The 26,281-nt window shown below is 36.6% G+C and overlaps 2 protein-coding genes and 1 pseudogene across 3 annotated transcripts; all 3 read left to right on the top strand.

Annotated features, from left to right (window-relative positions):
- Positions 1–146: 146 nt before the first annotated feature.
- Positions 147–2,166, top strand: LOC146161387 (very-long-chain 3-oxoacyl-CoA reductase pseudogene; annotated as a pseudogene).
- A 438-nt stretch (positions 2,167–2,604) lies between these two features.
- On the top strand, positions 2,605–3,905 carry LOC146161386 (very-long-chain 3-oxoacyl-CoA reductase-like). The gene has a single exon (XM_083383813.1). It carries the CDS (start codon positions 2,605–2,607, stop codon positions 3,595–3,597), a length of 993 nt encoding a protein of 330 aa, XP_083239939.1. The 3' UTR covers positions 3,598–3,905.
- Positions 3,906–10,923: 7,018 nt separating this feature from the next.
- On the top strand, positions 10,924–20,246 carry LOC146161385 (uncharacterized). 2 transcript variants are annotated; one of them, XM_083385529.1, is made up of 11 exons: positions 10,924–11,126; positions 11,423–11,514; positions 12,036–12,062; positions 13,317–13,346; positions 13,825–14,035; positions 15,214–15,364; positions 16,678–16,819; positions 17,583–17,729; positions 18,642–18,754; positions 19,047–19,160; positions 19,642–20,246. In XM_083385529.1, the coding sequence occupies exons 1-11, from the start codon at positions 10,972–10,974 to the stop codon at positions 19,795–19,797; spliced, it is 1,338 nt and encodes a 445-aa protein (XP_083241655.1). In that variant the 5' UTR covers positions 10,924–10,971; the 3' UTR covers positions 19,798–20,246. The 2 variants fall into 2 exon arrangements, with proteins under 2 accessions (XP_083241655.1, XP_083241656.1); XM_083385530.1 differs by lacking the exon at positions 12,036–12,062.
- Positions 20,247–26,281: the final 6,035 nt, after the last annotated feature.

Genomic DNA, 26,281 nt, shown 5'->3' with positions numbered 1-26,281 from the left:
AGTATTGCACCTATATAAATATGACTCAGCATAAAACGTGCGTTAATTGGACTTTGCTCTGGAATTTTTAGATGCCGCTCGTGAACTATTAAAAATTTTAAACTTTATTTATATGGCTGCTTTTGTCTTTTTTAATGTACTCGGTATATTGCATGAATTTCCATGTCAATCAGATAACATTTGCTCTGTAACTAAAATATCGTTGTATAAAGACATTAGACAAGTTATGTTGATTTATATTAAAATAATGGGAGTTCTGGTCTATCCACTCTAGAATCCTACTACAATTATTAAATGTCAACATTTGAGTTAATGTACGAGTTAGAGTTTGGGTTTAGGTGGGTCAAGTATTATTATATTTATTATTTAGTATAATTCTTGACCTACCCTAAGTAACCCATATGCTCATTGTGGTATGATTCTAGACCAGCGCCAAATAATGATATCTCTAAAGTGACGAGTCTGCATTCGATGGCAGGTAACTGATACACACCTAAATTTGTCGCACTTGAACTTAAAAGAATTAAATTGTGGTAGGATTTACAACCTAAGTGTGCAAATAAATATGATTTCACACCTGAGATCTCGGTGTAAAGTGCCATGAAATGCAAACCAGTAAAGTGACAGAATATTAGACTTTTTTTAAGTAACCCAGGCAACAAATATTTATTAAACCATAAGGAGCTTTTCAAAGCGAATGACAATTTAAACATCAATATTTACTTGTTATTTTGCATTTATATCCAGTGCATTCTGAGTCTGGTATCTTTTAGTGGGGTGGTGTAGTTAAATGTTTATACCATTTATAAACAATATCTTGTGCATTGACCAATGTTTTTAGCCATGCTTCCTGGTTATTTAATATTTTGGATTTACCCAAAGCAATCATTATCACCAGAACTGTATGCAAAAGTCAGGTCCACCTTAACTTTTTAAATTTAATGTCCCAAAGTTTGCTGGCTAAATAACAGTCAGATTAAATTTAAAGTAAACATTAAAAAGACAAGTTTGGACTATTGTATGACAAGCAAACTTTGGCGCTGGTTTTAAATCCTACCACATTTTCGTCTGGGGGTTTATATTACTAACAATATTAGGGTTAGGGTGAGAGTTTGGGTTTGAGTGGCTAAAGTATTATTATTATATATATTAATAATGTGGTATGATTCTAGACCAGCACCCAAACTTTTTGTAATAAATAACATCTTTCTTAGCACCAACTCAAAAAGCATGTCTTCACTCCCTGGCTATCCATATTATCACTTGCTTATTGAGTGGATTGCAATACTTGTCCTTCTGAAATGTTTGTTTAAAATTTGGAATTTTTTTCACATATACATCCTTGGAAGTACGCCAAACTTCAGCAAGTACGGAGACTGGTCAGTTGTGACTGGATGCACGGATGGCATTGGCCTTGCCTTCGCAAAACAACTCGCTGAAAATGGCCAAAACATTGTTCTTATAAGCAGAAATCCTGAAAAGCTTAAGGCAGTTTCAAGTGAGATTGAAAAATCTTACAATGTATCAACAAAGCAGATTGCCGTAGACTTTGCCAACGCCGACATTTTTGAAAAGATTTCAAAATCCTTAAGTGGCTTAAACATTGGTGTTCTTGTCAATAACGTGGGAATGGCTTTTGACATGCCTGATCGGTTTTTAGATGTTAATTTTCAAGATGTACAAAACTTGCTGGCTGTTAATATGGAAAGCTTAGTCAAAATGACAAAGTTAATTATGCCCGCTATGGTGAGGAGAAGAAAAGGACTGGTAATTAACCTTTCCTCCTGTTCTGCCATCCACCCAACCCCATATTTGGGGATTTATTCAGCCAGCAAGCAATTTGTCAATTGCTTCTCCAAATCTCTTCATTCAGAGTATGCCAAAAGCGGAGTGTTTGTCCAGAGTATAATGCCCATGTTTGTGTCTACCAAAATGACAGGCCTTAAACAGGCAAGTTTGTTTGTTCCAACACCTGACGAATATGTGAAATCTACTTTGAAAACTGTGGGCAGGTCCTTGCAAAGCTATGGATACATTCCACATGCCTTTCAAGCATTTTTATTAAATGTTTTGCCAGAGTTTGTTTTTATGCATGGTGCTCTTCACTTTTTACAACAAACAAAAGAGCGTATAATAAAAAAAAGAAAAAAAAAAGAAAAAAAGTAACCAATCCACATAAAACAACAAATTGTAGACCATATATGTAAGTAAATTATACCAACAGATGTGTGTTTGGCTTAAAATCTTTCATAGTGTGCATTTTTTCTTTTTCACAACCTCAATAAATTTAATATAACTCATTAAAATGTATACGGTTTGTTTGCCTTCTTTTATAAATTTTATTATAATTGTTCCCATTAGTTTTATGCAACTGTAGTTATAAATTTATATATCTTGTTTTACTTCTTTTATAATTTTTATTATAATTGTTCCTATTAGTGTTATGCCACTGTACTCTTTCATTTGTAATTTTTATTCATTATGTTTTAATTTAATTTTATGCAACTGTACTTTTGTTTAATATTTGATTGTTTTAAGCATCGTTGTTCTGTAATATTTTGAAAGTTGTTTCAAATTTAACTTACTTAAAAATTAACAAATAGTATGTCTATCGTTTATTTACAGAAATTGTGTCTAACTAGAAAGACAATAACAATGTATCTATTCATGAAAAACAACTGTTGCCACTTTGTTGCTGAGGCCATTGCATATTTGGTATTGCTGAAATTCTTGTGGGGAGTTTGGAGGTTAATCTACACGTATGTTCTCGGAAGTATACCTAACTTTAGTAAATATGGAGAGTGGTCTGTTGTGACAGGGTGCACAGATGGCATAGGACTTGCCTTTGCAAAAAAACTAGCTTCAAAAGGTCAGAATGTTGTTCTTATCAGCAGAAGTCCGGACAAACTGAAATTGGTTGCAACAGAAATTGAAGAGAAGTACAAAGTTTCTACAAAGTTAATTACGGCCGATTTTTCGAGCACTGAAATTTATGAAAACATTTCAAAGCAGTTACAAGATTTAAATGTTGGTGTCCTCATCAACAATGTAGGTGTATCTTACGATCATCCAGAATATTTCCTAGATGTTGATTCCACTTCTTTACAACGGCTGCTGACTGTAAATATGCAATCGGTTGTGAGAATGTCTCAAATACTTCTGCCTGGTATGGTAAAGAAAGGCAAAGGAATTATTCTTAATGTTTCCTCAGGTTCAGCGGTGCAGCCCACTCCATTTATGTCCCTGTATTCTGCTACTAAGCAGTTTGTGGACTGCTTTTCCAAGTCGCTGGATGCAGAATATTCAAGCAAAGGAATAACTGTCCAATCCGTGATGCCAATGTTTGTTGCGACAAAAATGTCAAAGATAAGGCGACCGAGTTTATTTATTCCCAGCCCCGAAAAGTATGCCAGTTCTACGCTTGCAACCATTGGAAGAGGTAGAAGAACACATGGCTGCCTTCCGCATGCAATCCAGGCCAACATCTTTGGAATGCTTCCTGAAGGGTTATTTATGTGGGCTGCAAGCAAGCAAAACCTAGGAATCCGTGCAAGAGCTCTCAAGAAAAAGCAATCCATATCAAAAAAGGGACAGTAAATGATGATCTGTAGCTTAAACATATATTGGTACTGTTCAAAGCTCTAATAAATGTTCTAGGTAGGATGTGTATCTTTATTATATTATATGCAAGTAATAAATATAGGGCTTCTGATTAGGGAACATATAGACTTGAATGTGTGTGCTAATTGAACTTGGTTGAGCATAATTGCATTGCTGGCTATGTTTGTGTGTGAATTGGGATTTTAAAGAATTACTTTAAGCAAGCATAATTTATTCGCTAGTGTAAGTGGATTAAACATTGTTTTGTGTTGGTGTGTTCTCCGTGTACTTAAATTATTGCGATTTCGTTAGAAAAAAATAACAACATGACTTCAATCGTTTATTCTTTATCAACCAGTTTATCGTGTCACCCCCTTTAGGCAGTGTTTACTAGATCGTTGTTTGGCCAAGGATTTTTAGCCAAGCTATTGCAACGGTTAGCCAAAACAACACTGAATTGCTAAGTGAGCGTTCGTACCGAATTTAGTTAGCATAAGGATTCTAATAAGACCTAGTCGTTATCGTTACCAGAAGCTAGCCAGCCTACAAAATTTCCGAAGAAATTTTAACGGCAAAATAAACATATTTGTAAAAAACTTTTTTGAAAAAAAATTCACCACAACGATAGGATGCTCTATACCAGGGATGGGCAAACTGAGGCTCGCCGGCATGTTTTTTGTAACTCTTCTAGTCGAATCATAAATTCCGAAAAAATTGGAAATGCTACCAAGAGTACCGTTTATGAAGGTTTCTCTCTTTTTCTTTATTCAGGCCAGCATTTCGTTTATGACGTAACACTGGACATAGAATCCGAAGAGTTATACTTAAAAGTTGGAAGCGAGTCAACGGAATTTCATTTGCTAATTTTGAGGCTCTCTGAGAATTGTATTTTCTGAAAATGGCTCTTTCATTGAACACATTTGCCCACTCCTGCTCCATACATTCCCAATCTAAAAATATTAATATTCGCCATAATTTTTTATGAAAAATAATTTGGTCACCAAGAGACCAAATAATTCGTGTAGCCCTTGATCAAACCTTTTCAACGATACCAGTACCTATGGGCGCCCGACCAGGGCTTGCGTGCTTTTTGAGTAATTGGGACACGCGTCTTAATCTAATGCGAAACCAAAATCGAGCGCAAAACGCCGTTTTTCGTCTTTAGGATAGTTTCTTTTTTTTTTTTCGTTCTTTAGGATAGTTTTCTCTTTCGTTATTTGTTTAGGTCAGTGGTTCTCAACCTTTTTTCTTTTACCATCATAATGTACGAAGTCTACCTGGATTTTATCTGGTTAAACAAAATGAAGCAATCCATCATACTATGGCTCTTTATTACTATTGCACGTTACGTTGTAACTAGGGTTCATCTCCGGGAATGTTTCGACGGGAAATACCCGGGATTTCGCGAATTAACAATCCCGAATCCCGGGAAATTTTTTTTATAATCCCGGGTATTCGGCAACCTAGCAAAACTTTAAAAATATTGCCGTTTTTGACTAATATAAATAAAAAAAAATAGTACCAACCATGTTAACGTCGTTGCCTGAGTTGTTTTATTTGCGCTTACCAGCGGAAAAACCTAATTAAATTTATTCTAACAAAAAAAATACGTCATGCATGCACAAATAACGGTCCTGACTCGTATTAGAGAAGGTCTGGCGCTCCTTCAGCTATGAACGTACAAATTAATAAAAAAAAGACGGTCTTTAAATACCGCTTACCACAACGCAAATTATTTGGGTTAGAATGCGGGTTAGCGTTTGGGTAAGGGTGGGTCAAGGGTTATTATTAATAATAAACATAATAATACTTGACACACCCTCACCCAAACGCTAACCTGTGGTATGCGGTATTTCTTTCTTTTGTTTTTTTTTGCATAACTTTCCACGTACATAAGTGAAAGAACGCCCATAAATGAGCTTAATTAAATGTTTGGAGCTAAAATAAAAAAATACAAACCTCAAAATGACGTAATTTTATGTATAATTTTTTCGTCGGGATCCCGGGATTCCGGGAAGTTTCATTTTTCAATCCCGTTTCCCGGGAGTGAAAAAATCCGGGAAAAAGAGAAACCCTAGTTGTAACATGTTAAACTAATAGCCTCTTTATAGCCCATAATTATGGAAGCTAAGTTAGGTAATCAGCATACAACCCGAAAGTAATGTTACGGATAGCGTAAGATCTTCGTAAGTGACATAAATAATGCAAACATATTTTTTTAAATGTCATAACAAATTTGCTTATGCCTAAACGTTTCTACTGAGTGTCACTAAATAAAAATATGAAATCATGTCATATCGTGGGTCTAAAATTGGTTAACTTATGCTTCCCCACAATCAGAGTAACACCCCACAACCTGTATGAAAGCGGCATTAATGTGAAACCGGAATGGCGTGTTTAATTCTTTGACTTATCTGTGTGGCTCTAAAGATCTAATTCTTTGTCTCCGTAATTTCCGAGTACTTTTTCATTTGGTTAAAACAATCTAAAGACAAAAATTAACGTATAACCTAAAAAGCAGTTTTGTGTCTGAAATAGGTCACTAAAGGAAAGTCGCGAACGCGCTGTGACCATTTAATTACTAATTCACGTGCTACCAGCATTGTATAAGCTTGCTGAAGCCGCATGATATAGCCGATGATTTTAAAAAAACTTGGGGTATTTAACATCAAACCAAATTGCAACGTTGTATGCTTTTTAAAATGGAGCTACTAAACACACAACCTTGGCTAAAGACGTCTCGCATAATTTACGTAACGAAATCCCGTGACATATGTCGATCAAAAATTACTAACAAACGTAAAAAAGTCGTAGCAGCAATTGTTCAAATTCCGCGAAATTCAAGCAAATAAGTCATCACGGTAAATACGATTCCGCATCCAACGAAAAAAAATCCCGTTTGAAAAGTAAATTTGCTTAGTGTTTAAACCGCTGCAACAAACGCAATATTTTGCTAACTCAGTCCAAATGTTGCGTAGTTTAAACTCGGTTAGGGTTGTTGTATGTTTTCTGTGTAAGTGTCTTAATGCCTCATAAAGGAATGTTAAGGAAAACGCTGCAATTAACGCAATATTTTGCGAACTTATACTATCTTTTACAAACGGCAAAAAGCTATCAAACATAAAAGTATAAATTTTGCCACATGAAACTTTATTTCTTCCAAGGCAATGCACTTTAGGCAGGTTATTGCCTTATAAATGTGTGAAAACGCTTTACCCTTTTCGGCAAGAGGTTTTGCGAGAACCTTTCGAGTTAACATGCAACCACTGTTGTGTGATGTTTTTGAATGGTACGACTAAATAATCGACTAAAGCACACAACACTTGGCTAAGCATGGTATACATCTTTTAAGTAACGAAAACCCTTGACATTTTTCAATTGACAATAACTCTCAAACGTAAAACTTCAGGTTGTAGCAGCAATTTGTTTAGACTTGCTTAATAGCGTGATATTTAAGCAAATACGTAAGAAATTTTGACCTAAAAAAATTAAAATTGTTACAAATTTTAACCTAAAAATAATTTATTTTGACAAAATTTTGACCTGTTAGAGGTACATTGATTTAAATAACCTTGGCGTCGTTAATCGCTTGAGATGCGCGACTTTCTCTCATAAAAAAACAATTTTTTTTTAGTCTGGGAGCACACGAGTTTCTTTCTATTTTTCCCACTTGCTCGGCGACTCGCTTAAGAGGGGGCAAAATGAGCCACGGTTGCTCTGTCTGTCTCCCTAATATAAGCCACGGTTGCTCTGTCTGTCTCCCTAAAATGAGCCACGTTGCTCTGTCTGTGTCTCCCTAAAACGCGAACATGCACTGCCGACTTGCCGTAGACACATCGTGTTTTTGTCGACATTTGACATTCTTTTTTGGTTTGCTTTAATAAGTTTCAGACCGATTTTTTTCCAGAGGATTCTAAAAAGAGAAAAAAATTGTAGAAAACGCATATTTTCAAACATGATGTAGGGTTATTTTTGTTTATTCGCACCAAAAAAGAAAACGAATAATGGGGAGAAAGAGGGCGCTAAACGTATTTACAATCAAGGTAAAAAAGCAATACGGCGATATTAGCAAATAAGCAGTTGAAAAAATTATAAATATTCAAATTAAGCAGTAAGGGTTCAAACGTTTTCAAACCACACGCCAGGGCCTCTATTAACCTGTAGGCTAAGGTTTGTGAGAAGCGCCCTCTGTTTTGGAAATGTGGCAAAGGGGGCAGGTATTTTGTTTAGCGGGAAAATCCTAAGCTGTTATGGAGGTCTGCCCACCAAAGAGCCTTTAACTGGGTACGCATTGTGTGTTTGGTTTTTATGGCTATAGTTTTGCCTTTTTAGGCTATAGGCGTAAACTAACATTGATTTGAATTGAGCCGGGTTTAATAAAGTTGACGAAAATGAACATCAAATCGCAGAGAGCAATATTCTTAATTTTAAACGAACATCTAGATCACCGAAAATCTGTGATGGGTCGCTCTGTGGCCCGTAGGTCAGTGGTTTTCTATCCTTGATTTAATCACAAAAATACTTAACGTCATAGAAAAGCTATAGAATATTGTAGTAGCTTAGGTCAGTGTTTCTTAAAGTGGTGAATGGTTCACCCCAGGGTTTTTGCAGGGGTGAACCAACCAAAGGGGTAAACCAATCCCCTTTTTGCAGGGGTGAACCAACCAAAAGGGGTGAATAAGGGTGAACGAAAGTTCAGGAGCATCCTATAGTCACTAGTAAACAATTTAACTTAAATCCAAGTACAATTAAAAGCTTTTTAGTTGTTAATGCAAATCTGTATCAAAACCAGCCTGCCAATATACTTCATCCGGCCCGCCGCTTCTTTGACAAATTAGACACGAGTCCATTTTAAATACTTTTTGACTATTTTTAGTGTGTAAAAGCGAAAAATTTTCGCGCTTCGCGCTAATGATCTTTATACATCCAGTGTGTTTACGTTTTGATGCTCTTTTTGAACTAGATCAGCGCTTCTTTACTGTTGCGCCGTGGAAAGCTGCCAAGTGCGGCGCGGACAAACGGAAAACGTATTCAAACATAATCGACAAATATTTTTTAACCATTTTTTTTAAATGTAACAAAAACAATAAATTTTAAATAAATACCGGTATACCAAAAACATCGCGCTCGCTTCGCTCGCCAGGTGTGCCCAAATGGTTAACAAACACTAAAATACATTAACTATAAAATTTATTGCGTTTTTAAGTAGTTTTATTACACTTTTTTAATAGTAGTAGGGGGATGACGACGTGTGGACTCCAATTTTAAACCAAGTATACGCATTTTCTAGCGAATTTTCGCCAAGACTTTACTGCCTCCTTAAAAGTAATTATAAACACGTTGTTAAAGTGCAAAAAAATCCGAGGCCCACCTGATTCACAATTGCTGTGAAGTTGGAATAACACAAAATCTCATTTAACATATGTTGTGCGGCCCGCAGAGACCTTTCTGAGTTTGGTTTTGGCCCGCGACTACAACACAAAGGTTGCCGACCCTTGTGTAAGGATTTGAATAACCTATCCAGTGTTAGGATTAACTCTGCATAGAGTTTTGCTCATTTCAGCAACCTTATTTGGCAAAAACCAACTACAGTAACTTAAAAATTGAGAGAAGTGTCATGAAAGAACCACAGCTGACCGCAGCAGACAACGCTATGGTTTTATTGCGACGTGGCCTCGGCGGTTTTTCGGTGGCATGTGCGGTTGCTCTCGCCTTTCCGGGAAAAAGCAAGATGTGTAGACAATAGACATGTTAGCGTCTTTCAGCGATATTCTTCATACCGGGTGAAACTAGGAAACCGGCCCACTGTAGAGGCTAACCTTATTACTTTTTCGTGCTTTTAAAAGTTCTGTTTTTCGCGTTATTTTGCAGGAGTTAGTTTATTCGGCCAGCCGATGTTATTTTTACCTGAATTATGACTCCCCAAACTGAAAATCCTAAAGCCCTCCCCAAACTGAAATCCTAGATCCGCGCCTGGCAATCAGTCACATAAAAGGAAGACCATATTTCTCGATACAACGGTCGCAAATGACAAACATTGGATTAATAAACTATATGGATTTCGCGGGACTTTTATTTTGTAAACACTGCGCTAGTGCGCTAGTGCGCTAGTGCGCTAGTGCGCTAGTGGGCTAGTGGGCTAGTGCGCTAGTCTGTGGTCACACAAAAATATGTAAGAAAAACGGTTACAGAAAGAGGAATATTTGTTATGTTAGTTTAATCAGTTTTGGCCAGGTAGTCAAACCGAATCCGAACCGAAACTTTTGGAACCTTTTTTGGGCCATTTTTTCCCATCCAAAACCGTTTGGGTAAGATTCTAATGAGTCGAACCGGAACTGAATTGAATATTGTGGAAGAACCTGAACCTTAACCGAACCCGAAACTATAAAAAGCGGTTCACTTAAGCATTACGTCACAACTTGTATTTTGCAAAGTCAAGTCATGTCATGTTCGAACTTCGAACTTCTATGAACAAAATGAATATTTATTAAATAAAACGTTGCTTTTAAATATATACGTCACAAAACTAAGATTAATTGTTCTTCACATTGACTCACTTTTTTTTATTTAACGCAACTTAAATTGTATTCGAGCCGGAACTTCATAAACCGGTTTTAAAATAACAATGGTCGAACCGGAGATGAACAGGAACTTTTAAATAGCTCCGAACCGAAACCGGAACTGAACTACCCTTGAACCCGAACCGGAAAAGTCAAACGGTTCGACTCTCCCGTAAAGTCGTAAATGTTAAGTTTAATGAAAACCAAGGAAAATATTTGTTCCCTAGCTTCTATTTTCTGCACGATTGAAAATCACCTTCGTCTTATGAAGCGACTTATTGTTTGACTTTGGTGAGGACCCTCACGCTATCCGTGTTTGCTTAAATCGCGCCGTGTGCAATTATTTCCGAAAATCATCACAACGGTTAAGGTCACAGTGGTTAAACTGATGCGTCAAATGATTTAGGTGCAATAATCTTCGCGTGGGTGTGTCTCAGTGGAAAAAGTGTTATGGTATTAACGACGATCTACTTTTCTGTTTTTGTGACTTAAATGCTTGGTTATTGATTGTGTGGTGCATTCTCACGCGGTAATCCATCAGCGAACATATTTCGGCTGAAGTTTCTCCAACTTTAACTTGAGCAGTACAACGCTGGTTCATTATCGCTGACAGATCCCCGGTAATAAAGTTCTGTCATTAAAACGAAACTGATAAAAAGTGTAGTTGGCGTAGCCAAAGCTTCAAAGACGGGAAAAAGTGGATTGTGGCGGCGGGCGTATATAACCTGCCGTTACGAAGCCAGTTGCACAAGTGTAAAGCAAACGTCGGGGTGAATCAAGCGACAAAAGTTTTAAGCAAACTCTAAGAGAAATGTACATGCGAGTTTTGTTAGCTACCTTTGTTCTACTTGCGTTGAATGGTATCGGCCAAGGCTTGCCCCTGACAAGTCTAATACAACGTAGAGATTTTGTACCATCTTCGGGACAGATGAGGATTATTGCGAAATGTCTCAACGACGAACTACTGTAAGTACATGTGTGTCTTGTAGCCTTGTTCGATTTGGCTTAGTTTTCTTTATTTTTAGGATTGTTCTCACCGTGTAGTTGTACCATAAAGCTTTTACCACGCCATTTACTATGGTAGTCCTGTAATATATAGGCAGTAGTCCTGTAATATATAGGCCTACTGCTAGAACAGCCGCATTAATTTCCGAATTGCAAAGAAATCCGTGCTGTTTAGTCATAAAACTTACTTCTTTAATCTAACTGTAATGACACAACGTTACAGAATAGGCCGCTCAATGTAATTTTCACTTTTTCAGAAACAGCATTCCCCTATGTGCCCAGTTGAACAACGCTTTGTCACGCATGAGCACAGATGCCGGGACTACATCAACACACAGCAGAAAGAGACGTAAGTGACTAAGGAGCGTACGCTGACCTTGGGGCCACGGATTTTTTTTCCCGCCACGTTTCGTTTTTTGATGTTAGTATAAAGCGCTTTACTTACCACTAGTACGTGTTCTATAAACCAGAAAAGTTTTTGCGACAGTCTCTTTGCAAACTTAGGTTTTGTTTTGTTTTTCGGTTACGAAACAAATTATTAAAAGTATTTTCGAAGCGTTGCTTTCTGTTAATATGTGTAGAATTTGTTAAAGCACCTCATAATGTTTCTTTATATTTGATATATTTTTATTACCTGAAAGTTTACTGAAGTTGTGGTGATGTCTGGCATCACTTTTTTAACAGTTTATTGTCGCCTGTAGTCAGCGCTATTTACCGTTGGTAATGACACAAAATATTGGTCGGTTTTAAGTAAAACCGATGCAAAACATCGCCGCTCGGGCGCACATGTACGACATTTATTGATCGGATTAAAAAACAAAAGTTTTTATTGGTCATGACAGGTTTTTTTAATCGCCATTTGTGACACAGGTGTATGTAAGCATCGTCGGAACAGAGGTAATTGTTGATGGGTGTGACAGTATGCAAGTTGCAATTTAGTGTTATTTGCTTCAAATTTGCCAAAATAATATTTGTTTAATTTTGTTACTCCTAATCTATAGAATACTGACAAGGAATTTCTGTTTAGCGACAAATGCTCCTGCCTTAATTTGATGCTCGAAATGGTAGTTGTCGGATTGTCCTGAAACCCTATCATAAGCTTATAATTACTAACCCAACTAGATACTAAACCTACTTCAATTCTGGAAATAACACTTCGTTTATTATTTAGTGGCTGGTGTTTCGGATAAAAACATTATACTGACTTAACGTCTGTTGGTGTGTACTTAAACCAAATTCTTTCTGGGTTTCCGACATTTCGAGCACCAGAAGCTTATAATAATGGTATGCTAATTAATTTGAATTGTTTTGCTTTTTTGCTTGCTGCCTGAGTTTGTTTTGCCGCTTACGACGGTGCCTTGCTTTTTGCTGGTTTGTCTGTTGTATTGTTTTGAAATTCAAAACCTTATTTCCATCACCAGTTTTTCTACTTACTGCCTGACGGCATTTATGAAGTTCCGGCATTTTATTTTTCTTACCTTTCAAAAAAAATTATTAAATCGTAGTCATTTTTTGCAAAAATTGAACTCTCTTTACCAGGGATTTCCAACCTGGGGGCCATGTCCCCCTAGGGGCCATTTTCAAACAATTATTTTTTTGAAACAATAATTTTTTTAATTTATCATCTCTACTTAACTAAAAGTGTACTTATAACTATAACAATAAATTCAAATTTATTAAAAATACTAGTACAGCAATAAGCTACTTCTTGATCTTGAGCTAACTTTCTTCGTTTTACTTTTAGATTTATTAATTGTAATATTTTAAAATTTGATAAAATGATTAAATGCTTTCAAATCAATTTATCATTTTAAATACCGGTTACACTATAAACCAGCTTTTTTTTAACTAAAATTACGTTGATTAATTTTTTCAAACGGTTAAAAAAAATAGTGGGACATTGATTTCTCAAAATTTTAAAAGGGTCCACGGTGAAAAAAATGTTGGGTTACCTGCTCTATACGACTGTTTCTAATGACACGAAACCATAAAAAAATTGACACTACATGTCACGTGGTAAGAAATATGTTAAAACTTGCCCAAAACTACGCTTTTGAATTACGCCGTGTAACTCAACATGTTAAGCGGTACTTAGTTTAGGTAATTTTTTAAGTTCTATTTTTATCTTAACAAAATTTCAACATTTTGCAGGTGATCGTATGTTGCACACTTACGAACGAGGTACGTATTATAACTATCTTTCAGACCAGTAATATGAATATTTTTTCTGCTTTTACTAGAGTTTTTAATTGTTTATTTTATTACCGATTTTGATCAAGCGATGGTTTCACTTTACTTAATATTATTTACCAACGTGCAAAATAAAACCTTTAAAACATACCCAAGGAAATAGCACAATAACATGTTTAGGGCACGTACGCGTACAACTATAGTGACTTCAAATTGTTAATTATAATATTTTATCAATAAAAACGTTGACAGTTAATTAAATTATACGAGAAACAACGCAGTGTTTGCTAAGAAAATAAATATTCGGAAACAATTGAAAGTTAGTTGCGACAAACAGCAGCCTTCTCTATTCACGCCAAGGTGTGCTGTTTTCAATATCGCATTAGACCGAATGTGTCAAACGGCTGCCACACCGCAAAATGCAAATATACAAGGCAATAGCTACGTCACGTGTACCGCTTTTATTCAGAGCTGATCGACGAAGCGAACGGTGTCGGGGCGAACTCGGCTCAGTTTGCGACCTGCGCAGCTTTTTCGTCGCGCGTCCGTAACCAATTGCAGCAGTTCTACTTGAAGCGCATCGCGGGCCTTGGCGGGATGACGAGGGTCCCGGTCGACCGCTCGCTGGAACACGTTGACCGTGACACCATCTTAGCTTCGTTTCGGCACCCAGGAAAAATGTAAGAGAACGGTTTTTTTTGGTTCTGTCAACCGGTTTTGAACTTCGATATGAAGCGGTAATTTTTTTGCAAAAAATTATGTGGCTGACTGCTTGCAATATTTGATTTGCGGTCAAAATAACTTGTTTGCAAAAAAATTATGTGGCTAACTGCTTGCAATATTTACTTTGCGGTCCATTGCAAAAAAATAACATAAAAAGGGAAAATGGTACTACATATACCGCAGTAAAATTAAAAAAATATATAATAAAAGTAGCTAATACTACATATTTTAATTTATTTAATTTTCCTGCTTTAGGTTAAGTTTATGATTAAACCTTCTTTATTCAAGAAACACCATATATGAGATATGAGTTAGTACCTTGTATTAATTTGGAACCGTAAACCGCGTTTTGTTAGTTAGAGAACCTTGACCCGACACGATTGGGAAAACACCGGGGTTTCTCTTGTTCAGCTGGGTTTAAGCTTTATTCATGTTACGTGATTTCAAAACGCACCGAAAAATTGTCAGTGATTCGGAATCGGTACTTTCCAAAGTTGAAGGAAATTAACAGTGATTCAAATCGTTTGAAAATACATTTTAGTTCTTAAGCAATTTTGGAAATTGCTTAAGAACACCGATAAAATATTCTGATGGTCGGTTTGTCCTTCAGTTGTTCTTTCATATTTTCAAACTCGAACGTATAGTGATTGCAGCTTGCATTCAAATTAAACGAACGATCTGTGCAGCTAACTATGAACAGATTAAATTTGCGGAAAAGGAAAACACGACACTGTCTGGCCGCACGTTGCATATACCTGAAATAAACACCTGCCAAAAACCTCAAACAAGTGCTTTGCAAACTTCCTTCTCTCCTTTACGCTAAACAGGACTTGATTATTGATTTTTTACATTTTTCACCCGGAAATTAAGTATCGTCAGAAAACAACACAATGGTGCTATGATGATTTATATTCCTTTGTCAATTTAAAATATTATCAATTTAAGGGACGATACCACGTTTTTCTTTCGTCACACATCGTTGTCAAAACCTCACAAACGCCCAATTACTTTTTCAAAGAAGTTATTGACGATTTTTCAACACATTTTTTACACAACAGACTAATACTAGGCGTAATTAACTTTTTTGGTTTGAACCAAAGGGCAACTATTGACACCTGTATTTTTCTTTATGTAGCGCAAAGTGTCAGGGAAGTCAGCCAGAGGCGGTGGACTTGGTTTTACAGCGCGCCCGTCCCTGCGAGCTTGAAGAGCAATTCGGCCTCTACGAAGTGCTGGTAGAGGCGATTGGTAACGGAACCACGACTTTGTTGTATCGCGCCGAACAGGTGCGTTTCAATCAACTTAAATTGATTTGACATGTTCTATTTTATTTTGGGTAAACGTAAAGAGTTTGCTTGATATGAGTTCTCTTCGGGTCATAATAACTATATATATTTTTTTTGCGATACCTATAAATTGACTTGCTTTTCCCGTACTCTGGACTGGTATTTGACTTCGGTAACGAATGACTTTGATAGGGAGATGACGTGTTATTTCAAAAAAAAGCTGGTTTTGTGTTCAGCGAATAATATAATTTATTATTAGGACTTTTATAGGGATTTGTCGTAGTATTTGTTAAAGAAAAAAATTTGTGTTTTGCGAATAATATAATTTAGACTTGGTGTATTCTTCGCTCGACTTTCTGTAACATTCGATAGGGAAAGTAAGACCGTTTCAAAACTACCCGCATTTCACTTGTTTCAAAGTTGACCTTTCTCTGTTTTTTTATAACGTCGTTTTGATCCGCTGGCAATTTTCGCCTAAACTCTAAAAGTATTTAAAATAAACATCTCGCGTTTTGTCATTATTTGCAGCTGTAGGAGTGGCCGGCATTCCACCTTGCAATTTCCCACGCGCCGATTTTACCTTGTTTGCTAATTTTCACCACAGCTATTTTAAATTTACGACTTTAATCGGTGAACAGGAGGCTACTTGAGTTCTGGGTAAAATTTACAGTCCTCGCGCATATGTCGCCGAGTGCGTGGCTGGCTTTGTTTTCAACCTAGCGATCGAGCAGAACTGCAAAAAGCTTGTACTTTTCCGAAGCTGTTAGGGCAAACAGACTTTAAACCACAATTTGGGCTCGCTCGTTGCAGCACCAGGGACCTTGCAGGATTTGCTTGGGTTTATCAGCAAGGCTAATGCTCTAATGCTGTACAGGGAAATGGATATAAAATTCTCTACAGACAGAAGTTCCTTAAATTAGATTGTTTTCTAATTTAAAACTAGGTCAGCTATTTTTTAATGTTCTTGACTATTGCCTTAACATTAAAGATGTACATAAAAACTAAGATGTTTATGTTTTTCACAAAATGCGATCTTTCATCGTACTCGGTAAACCTCGTAAAATAAACATAAAATCACCGGAAAACAGATTGCACGCCACTGAAAGACTTGGCATCCAATCATGCATTTTCTGCAATCGTTCGCCAGTAAAAAACGATCGATATGTTCGGTTCCAGCCTTTGTGAATTGTACCACTAAACAGAAGTGAAGTACGGGTAGCTATGAAACAGTTTATTTATACGGAGAGCTACATTGGCAAGCGGGATTATTATTATAACGCTTTTCCTTGCACTGAAAATGACGTATTTTCCAGGCAAGTTGTCCCTCAGTGGATGGCGGTCTGATGATCGCAAGCCTGAAAAGACTCGAGTTGTGGAGATGGCTGACTAGATCAAGCGGCGAGCTGCTCACATTGCGCGTCAGCGTTCGACCACGAAGGCAACTCTTCATCTCAGGTTCGTTTGCGCAATGCGCCTGTAAGGAGTAAACAATTCGATTGCTGTTATTCGATTGCTGTTATTCGTTTGCTGGCATGATTCGTTGGACGGAAGTTTCTACGTAACTTGAAATACGTTTTATTCTTAAATATTTTTAATTTTAAATACGTTTTATTCTTAAATAAACAACGAAATTTCTACACGTTATTTTTCCGTTCTTTTATACAGCCCCTAATTTCAATACGAAGGCCCCTGTGTAAAGTAAAAATAAATAAATTGAAATTTATCTAAAATAAAGCACGCTAATGACCAACTTAAAAAATGTATTTTTTAAATTGGTGTGTTCGAAGGCCCCGTCGCCGCTTTATTAAATGTGCGTTTCACACATACTTGTTTTGTTAGCTCTACCCCTTGCTTGTGAATCTTACATCAGGACATCCGGAACAGGGGGACTTCGATAACGCTTTAAACATTGAGCTTCATTAGCATTCGTTGTTGACTTTTCGATAGCTCGTTAGATTGAACGCCAGGCACCTAATCGCGAGTTTTCACTGCCACACCTGCATTTGTTAAACACGCGGCGGCCATTCCCAGGCCCGTTGCTGCAAAATGGGAGTTTTCCCAGCTCGTCAGCGGGGCTCGTATCTCGTAAACCTTTCGTGGCTCCCGGTGACTGACAGGCTGACATCGCCTTTGGCACCTGCAATTCCGCAGACGTCTGGCGCACAGCGTTCCAGCCGGTTTCGGCTTTGTTTTAATCTTTATCCGTGTGTATACAAAGGAAACAGCACGGACGATCGGATAAGCATCTTGCGGCGCGCGGTGTCGCTGACTTTCTTCTGCAAAAAGGATCCCAGCTCGCCGGCGAGCAGAGGACCCAGGTTCGACTTGTACCGGAATTCTGCGGTTCAGCCAAAGCGCGTCAGAGGTGGGTAACGCTTTGTTTTGCACTTTAAGTCCGCAGCGCTCAAACGTTTGCTAAACACGAGACAAAGGCAACCAGTGTTGCGAAGCTCGTTTGTAATGTACTTTGCACTCACTTTTTAAGCCCCGCTGAGTTTGGCCTGTGTTTTAGTTACACGCAGACTAATGCGGCTGCAGTTAAGGATAGCTAATGAAGATAACACTATAAGTGAAGGTAATAAAATGTAATCAATATTTAACTTCGAGCCCAAAATTCTAGCCACAATTATAAACCTTATTTTAAAATAAAGTAAGCGCGTATGATATTATAATTATATTTCACAATTCGCATTTTGGCAAACGATATCTGAAATATACTCAAAATTGAGTTATTCTGGTATTTATTTATTTGTCCGACGTTTCGGCTAATTATCCGGGAAGCCTACAGCAGGGAATGTACACAACCCGCCCAAGAACACGCGAAGTATAATGACACACACAAATAAAAAATAAATAAAAAACGATAAGACGACGAAACAACCTAGTTGTGTCTTTTAGCACAAAAAAATAGTGAACTTAATTTCAGAGAACTTGTTTTTAGTATATGCTATGCCTGGTAGCAACAGCATATTGTAATATGCCATATACAAGAGTGTTAAAACCGTGGCGTTATACGTAACAGAAATGATAGCAATGTGCAGCGCTGATGATGTATGAAAGACCAACGAATGTTTTAGGTTTTTCCTTGTGACATAAACCAAAATCAGCAGCGTTGGCCAAACTCCCAATATGTCACACCAAAGCGAAAAAGGATGTTGAGAAGAATTTAACTTGCCAGATGTCTGCACTTTTGCGAAATCAGTAGAAGCCTCTAAATTTCTGCGGTTTGGGTAGGCTTAAAAGTCGACATGCTCGTGGAACCTTGTTGCTCTTTTAGATCACCGGCGCCACGTAAGACAACGCCGCAGTCCTTCAGTTCGTGCCACAGGATTGCGAAACAGCTTGACTTGCAGACGAATGAGTTACCACGTCAATTTCGTCGAGCCCTGGGTAAGGACTTTAATTGCGTCAAGCCATTTCGTGTATGATTTTTACATCAAACCATTGGTGTTGATTTTCAATTAGTCATATTTGTAATGCCAATCGATCTGTTCTTGTTACTTTAGGCTTTGTTGTGTAAAAAAAATTATTAGCAATTAGTGTTTAATGACAATATTTCTACCATGTCAACACGAATTTTATTACAAATTAAATAGTTTGACTATTGTTTTTTATGGGAAATTAGTCAAAAGAGGTTCATAGCTATTCATATAATAATCAAACCCGTCAAATTTACACTCAGCAACTTCAGCTGACCTACCCATCAAAATACGATGTGGGCGAATGCTATGGCAGCTGTAGTCATCCGCTTTCTGAACAGATGAACACCACCAACCACGCCTTGACCATGACCCTGGTATGTTCAGTAGTTCCATTTTCGCACCTATAATGTTTTTAACTAAACTTGAACAAGGCTACGTTTTCCTAAGCGAATGACTATTTGAATTGAAGAAATATAGATGTTTATTAAATGTTTATAGAGAAACAAACAGTTTTGTTTCTCGAAATCTTCGAACGAGGAATAGTCTCGTAATACGACGTATTTTGAACAACCTTGTAAATACATTACATCATAAAAATACACCCATTTAAAAAAAATTTCCATCATAAAACACGATAACTAAAAACACTTAAAGAAGCAGTTGGTGAAAATTAGGAATTTACCTGCATCGTTAGACTTGGATTTGGGCAACCACTAATGTATCCTAATTATAACTTATGCCTTCCTTAATGGATTAAAAGGCCAAAATTAACAAGCTAACATTAAATTTCACTATTACTGGAACCAAGTATTTTATTGCGTTTCTGTTACTTTTACTAACCGCGACGCATTTTAGGAAAAAACCTTCAACCGCCACCCGCCGTTCGAACCCACCGTCGACTGCGTGCCCATTGCGTACCAGTCCCTCTACCAGATGACGTACGGCAGTGGCGGAGACATAACCGTCGAGATCTTAGAAGACGAGGTGGCTCGCCATTGCGGCTGCCTCTGAAGCTTATTTATTGCGTGGGACACAGAGCTGCCACAACATACATTTACTTGACAGTGAAACGTTGTCCAAATTATTTTGTCGCCGTGTATGACTCCGTTCCTTTTCCACCATGGGTTCCCAACCTTCGCGCTGTCGCTCTACTTGGACACTCTGTACTGCCAACGCGTATCACTTGTAGAACAACTAATTTGATCGAATCATGTTTTTATCTATTTTTAGCTTACAACTGGCATTAATCAACGTTGTTTGTAGAACAACCTTCGCGTACCACAGGTCGGGAACCATTGTTTTACACCATTCAATCGTTTTACACTTTTTGTAAAGCCCGTACCCATTTTAGTGGGGCGTTGGCGTAACACATTTCATGATATTTACCTTAAACTCGTCATTGAACTCGACATTCGATTTCATTTTTTATGGCGCATTCGCCACTGTGGAAGTCGGGTAAATAATCCGCACTATTTTCTATGTGTCGTTTAAGAATTGTATTTATTTGTAAATACAACTTTGAATAAAAAGTTTTTTCTGTAATAAAATGTTTTTCCTGTGCTGTTACGAGTCAATGCCAATTTCTATTAGCCTGGGTCGTAGTAATAAGAAATAATGTTACACCAAGTATATTCGGTTTTCTATACGTAACAACCACTGTCGGGTGGCTGGTCGCGGTGATTTTTAACGTTTTGCTGCGCCTCTTTTAAATCACCAACCAATTCTCGAACCCCTTTCAGATTTGCTTAAATAACAAAACCATTGTAATTTTATTTTGATACAAGTAAGAGATAACGCGGCAACGCCATAACAAAATGTGAGTTAGTTTTACATTTAGCTGAACAGAGAAATAAAATACAGTAATACATTTTCTGTGTCCTGATCCAGCAACACCGTACCCCCTTTGAAAAGTTCTCGCACCCCCCAAAAAAACGTTGACACAAATAGCAAATGTTGGGGGCCAACGACTGGAACTGTATGTCTTAGAGGCCTATAGTCAATTTGGAAGTTGTAGTGCCGAATTTCTCAATAATCTTTTGCACAAGTGCAAGTGTTGGGGGTGAACAGCGTAACTTATGACAAAAGGATATCAGGGGAAAACGTAAAAACAAATAAACTGTGCAACCATATTACGCAAATAAATCGTATTCCTTAACCCTAAATCTAAAGTGACGGGTTGTTTTAATATTTTTTCTAAAAAAAGCATTCCGGTATGCTGTACCTATATGAACCTTTGTTTTGCTAAATCCACCAGGCGTACTGATCATTCGAAGTTAGGTAGTGTGAAAATTAGTTTTCGCCATAGGGCAATATTTGGATGTACACAGCAACCATAAGTGCGAAAGTCCAGTTGCTAAGCAGGATTTTGCAAGATTAAAAAGTTGACACGGCCTGTGCAACGCGAACTTGACACGACCTGACGACCTTTTTCACTCCCGCAACCGAAACCTGGACTTTACTCTTATCTGCGGCAAGAGCCTGAGCTTAGACACAACACAAACGAACTGGCGGTTGAAAGTCCGGGTCGGTATAGTCGACAGACTGCTACCTGATCGTGTAGTAGATCACGTACCGAGAAAAACTCGGTTGGCTGTGTTGAACAATATTTTTAACTGTATACGGCGTAGGCTACGGTCAGTCATTATTTTGCCGAAACGCCTTTTTGAAACCCCCCTGATTCCGTTCACTACTGTGTAATCAAAATATATCAATTCTGGATACAAATATTTTTTAAATCATTTCAAGAAACTCGAAGCCTATTGTCCGTTTTATTGTGAACAGCACTATATTTGAAAGAACTTTAACTATACATTGATATTTCAGTACTCGGTTTTAAAATCAGCCTTCACACATCTGATATACAACCGATACCAAGAATTTGTTATTAATCCTACGTCAGAAGTTAAGCATAGACTCATGGAGCTTTGGATCGGCTAATGTGTGATAAGTTTCAGAACGTCAGTGTCATAGTGCTTTTGAAATGATTGTTTGCCTTGTCTTATATCTATTTAGCTATTCGTTTAAAATCCTCCTCCATATCTCTAGTTAGAAGGATGCAAATCTACGAAAGCAATGGGTACAGTGACCCGATCTACTTTAATAAAGAACAACGTTCAACAGTATTAGAATCAGTAAAAGTTGAACGTATCAATAAATTAGGAGTTAACATGAATATTACGACATGGTGATAAGATTGTTCCGAAGCCTATACTTTATTTTCAAATCGCGATTGAATTTACTTTTTATATGCCACTTCAGTTAATAAGTCAAGCGATTCAAGAGTTTTTCGTGTTGTTAATTTTCTGCTTACCCAAGCATGAGAAATGTATTGTGATATGCATTTGGTTAGCACGAGTAATACTTGTTATGGTTTAGATGCCGAAATAGAATACTAATCACGGCTGGTGGTACTTGCTGTAGATTTTAAACAGTTTGGTAATGCGTATTAACACCACGTTTTAATAAATTTATCACATTTTATTCACCAGTAAAAGAAAACTGGTGTAGATCGTTTTCTATCCCTTACGCTCTGAATGTCTTCAATTGTTGCGATGAGAACAATAAGAAGTGACACATCGGTTAATTGGGTGTGTCAAATACTATCGCATCAGATGCAATTCCGGCCACCATATTGGGACTGGTCGGTTACTGGAGCTGTGTCGGTGCCGATCTAATATCAAACATATTTTGCGATTCAATGTGGAGTTTCTTAAGTCATGGATGTTAAATTTCGAAGACAATATTGTATTAGGGTCGCAAATAAATAGGTTTCTAACGAAGCAAAAGTTGGTCTCACCCTGACAAATCACTGCCATTGCACGTATAAGTTTATAAATTTTGATTATATGAAGATACTAAAGACTTTTTCTCTCAGATCGGATCGCAATGTTATTCCTGGAAGTATCGAACAAATTTATCGAATCAGATTACCTAATATCGAACATCGTTATAGTTTTGTTTTTTTACTTCGTTATCAACCAGCTTCATCATGTTTCTTAAAAATAAGAGACACGCAAAAGTATCCCATTACCATGCAATCAGTACGCAAATGTGACTCTTTACCGACCTCTTGTGGAAATTATATACTTGCTTGCACACGTTGCTCGTAGAACGCACTTCTTTAACGAAATACATCGCTTTTTGGCTTTTAGTAGCGCAGCGTAATAATATTGCACTAAATTAAGATTAGGAGGGACTTCATTGGCTACTTAGGACGAAGCATTTCAGTTCAGGGCATTCCCGCGCTTGCCAGACATGATTGTAATGCAGGAATATTGTTTTATGCCGCTATAAAAAGAAACTTGTTATGTTCATCAGGCTAATAATTTTTATTTTTAGCATACAACCGGTTGGTCAGGTTTCGTGCACTGATTTTTGTTGACATAGGGATAAGGTGGGGTAAGGTTATGCTTGAAAATACGCACAAAAGAAAGCATAACGTCCCTAATAAAATTACAACATTGGCCGAAAAAATAATACCACGTAAAGTTAGTGAAATTGTATTACTTTTCTTAAACAAACAAATGTAAACCCATTAAAGTGCGAAACGCAACGCCATTAAGTAATGTAGTGCTTGTAGTGTTGTGATTAAGTTTGTTGAAAAAGATTACTTTTAAAACGAAGGTTTTCAACAAACATCATATTAATTATTTTTACATAAAAAATATCTTTCACAAGTTATTAATCAGCAAAACCTTAATACTGTTTGCTTGATTATAGTTTCGAAGTATAAATAAAGAATTCCATCCGTTTGCCCTAACAATAAAATAAGTTGTAACGCCCAGTTATACACCAAGTTAAAAGGGAACACAGTATCAACATGTGTGTGAGAAAAAATATAAGCGCTGGTAAAACACACCACTAATCCACTAGTGACTAGCCTATACAAATCAAAACAAAATTAATTTTCAAAATTAAACAAGCAGGCAGAAAAGATCGGTCTGCGTCTTGTGTGATAAAAGTTGAAAACAATGTAAATAATGGGCACACAACTACAGTGTGCCAAACCATTCACTCTTTGCAAGTGACTTATCCACGTAAGTTGCACTTTAAAGATTTAAAATTAATTAAAGATTTAAAAATTTTACGTTTTCGTTATTACAAACAACAATGTCCTTATAAGTTGAAAAAAATGCTTTTTAAATTGTTTCCTTAGTTTAAATTTATTTGTTGTGGCGAGTGGAATTCAAATTGTTTTTAATACTTGTGGTATTCATTGATCAGCTTAAAATAACGTACACTCTTTCATGCTTAAACTTTGTTTTTATTAACGGTTGTTAGACCGTTTAATATAGTTGAAAAAGTAGTTGAAAAAGCTAGAGGCAAACTTATAAGTGTTGAAAAATCTTCATGGTAGAGGTATAAAGGAGGCATGATATCATTTGAAATCATTATTATAATTTAGAGATATAGTAAAAAAAAAAAAAAAGCAAATACAATATAGTCAAGGGACGACCAACATATATACTGTATACCAATTAACGATTTTACGATTGGAGAAATTAAAATGTTTTATTTAGAAAAAATTAAAATGTTTACCACTTTACACACTATTTATCACTCAAGCCAGGATATTACGCTATGCGTAACATTACTTTTTAGTAACATGGTAAATTACCTTTTTAAATCATCGGCAATAACACGCGGCTCAAGCTAATGACGCAAAGTACAATATGCAATAGTCTCAAGAGGCCAGCTTGATGGAATCTTGCATTTTGTTCAACATATGCTTGAGAATGATTTGGTCAGGGTAATACGAATTTGTTATGGACACAGCGCCTTTGCCAATGTACGGCCTAATATTGTTGCTGCTTTCACGAGGGCCGCATACTACTAAAATTGTAGAAAGTAATTACCGGACTCATGTTTTTCACAACACAGAACATTTCTTTCGGTTACAATTTAAATTACTTAGACAAACCATCCTGAAAAATATCCTCCTGGCAAAATATAAAACAACCGCAACCCTGTTAAGTTAATTAGTTGCATTAAATTATTTTGTATTTGGTCTACATTAGGTTTATTTGCAGTTTTCAATATGCGTCCCGGATTTACGTTTCTAAAAAATGGCAAGCATAAGAAATAGCCATTGATAAAATAGTGTCTCATCACAGGCAACCTATACCTAGAACAAGTTTTTTTATTTAAGTGTACAAAATTTATAAATTGATTGTACAATTGTCCTTAAAACTATCTTGAATAATTCTGTCTCTCTACTGCCTCCAAGCTGCCACTGTATAAGCTCTCTACCCTCTACAGAGGCGTGGTGACGTAAATATTACCCGTTTACTAAAAGCTAAAACAAAACTTTATACACTAATAAGTTATAATGCACTAGTAATAAGACCCGCGACATAATTTAACTAAATATAAAATAATATCTCTCATGGAATAGACCCTAAACTTGTCGGAAGAAGGCCTAATTTCTTCAGAATAAATCCGCATGGGTTAAATACATCTCAAGCCCTTGGGAAAGGATATGAGACGATTTGGCGCCGCTGTTCTGTCATCGGCCGTTCTGGAATCGAAATTTGGACGCCGTGTTTAGAACTAGGGATGTCAGATAAAATCGGATCGTAGCCGATATCCGATGCCAAGCAGTAGTTTTGGTAGTCGTTTAGTACAAAGCTTATATCGGTGCCGATCCGATAACAAAATTAATATAGGATTTAGCAATGATTTGTCATCAAACGTAGAAATCTGTACCTTTTTTAATACCTTTACGTAAATTCATTAAAAAATAGAAGGCTGACAACTTGAGGTTACCAACTTATAAACACTAAAGCTAAATTTACTCTAATAACTAGGGCGATTAATTTTTGACCTTAAAAATAAGAAATTTTGACCTGAAAAATTAAAATTTTGACAAATTTTGACCTAAAAATAATTTATTTTGACCAAATTTTGACCATTTAGAAATACATTGATTTAAATAGCTTATTATTGTTTGAAGTGCTGTCTTCAACCACATGCTTTTCAACACAAATCAGTTATTTTTTCGGGTTTATGCAAAACTCATGAAAATATTTTTGTCATTTACAAAAAAACTCAAACAACTATAAAAATGCCAAAGAAACCAAGACGCTGGTTATTTAGAAAATTGTAGTGTAAACAGTTGAAAAGCAACGTAAAAATACTTGCAGAAAATTAACAAGGACCGACCAATTGAAGTAGGAAACGGGATAATTTCAAATCACAAGCGAAATAAAACAAATATTTTTTAATACTTTTGTCCAAATCAGAAAGGCCTGGGTGATTAATTCTGCCGGCTTTCGTATACCGTATATCGTTCTAATTAAGATATAATACAGTTAAAATCTCGTTGAATATAAATAAAAACTATTTTTTTTAAATTGAACAACAAATTGAAAAAAATGAACGAATTTGACTTTAAATTTTGATCTAACATGTAAATTTTGACAAAATTTTGACTTTTTTTGACAAGTCAAAAAATAATTGCCCTACTAATAACCTGAAAAAGTTCCATTGAACATTT

This window comes from Ascidiella aspersa, chromosome 3 (assembly GCF_963924565.1).
Source record: "Ascidiella aspersa chromosome 3, kaAscAspe10.2, whole genome shotgun sequence".
Classification (NCBI taxonomy): domain Eukaryota; kingdom Metazoa; phylum Chordata; class Ascidiacea; order Phlebobranchia; family Ascidiidae; genus Ascidiella; species Ascidiella aspersa.
Note: the sequence above shows the minus strand (reverse complement) of the source record. Positions and strands in the feature narration are given on the sequence as shown.

Excerpts from the sequence above, each read along its gene's own strand:
- LOC146161386 (XM_083383813.1), top strand. The coding sequence starts at position 2,605 with ATGTCTATCGTTTATTTACAGAAATTGTGTCTAACTAGAAAGACAATA.
- LOC146161385 (XM_083385529.1), top strand. The coding sequence starts at position 10,972 with ATGTACATGCGAGTTTTGTTAGCTACCTTTGTTCTACTTGCGTTGAAT. Across the intron at positions 11,515-12,035 it reads AACACACAGCAGAAAGAGAC|GTGTATGTAAGCATCGTCGG; the intron begins GTAAGTGACTAA and ends TTTGTGACACAG. Across the intron at positions 13,347-13,824 it reads GTTGCACACTTACGAACGAG|AGCTGATCGACGAAGCGAAC; the intron begins GTACGTATTATA and ends GCTTTTATTCAG.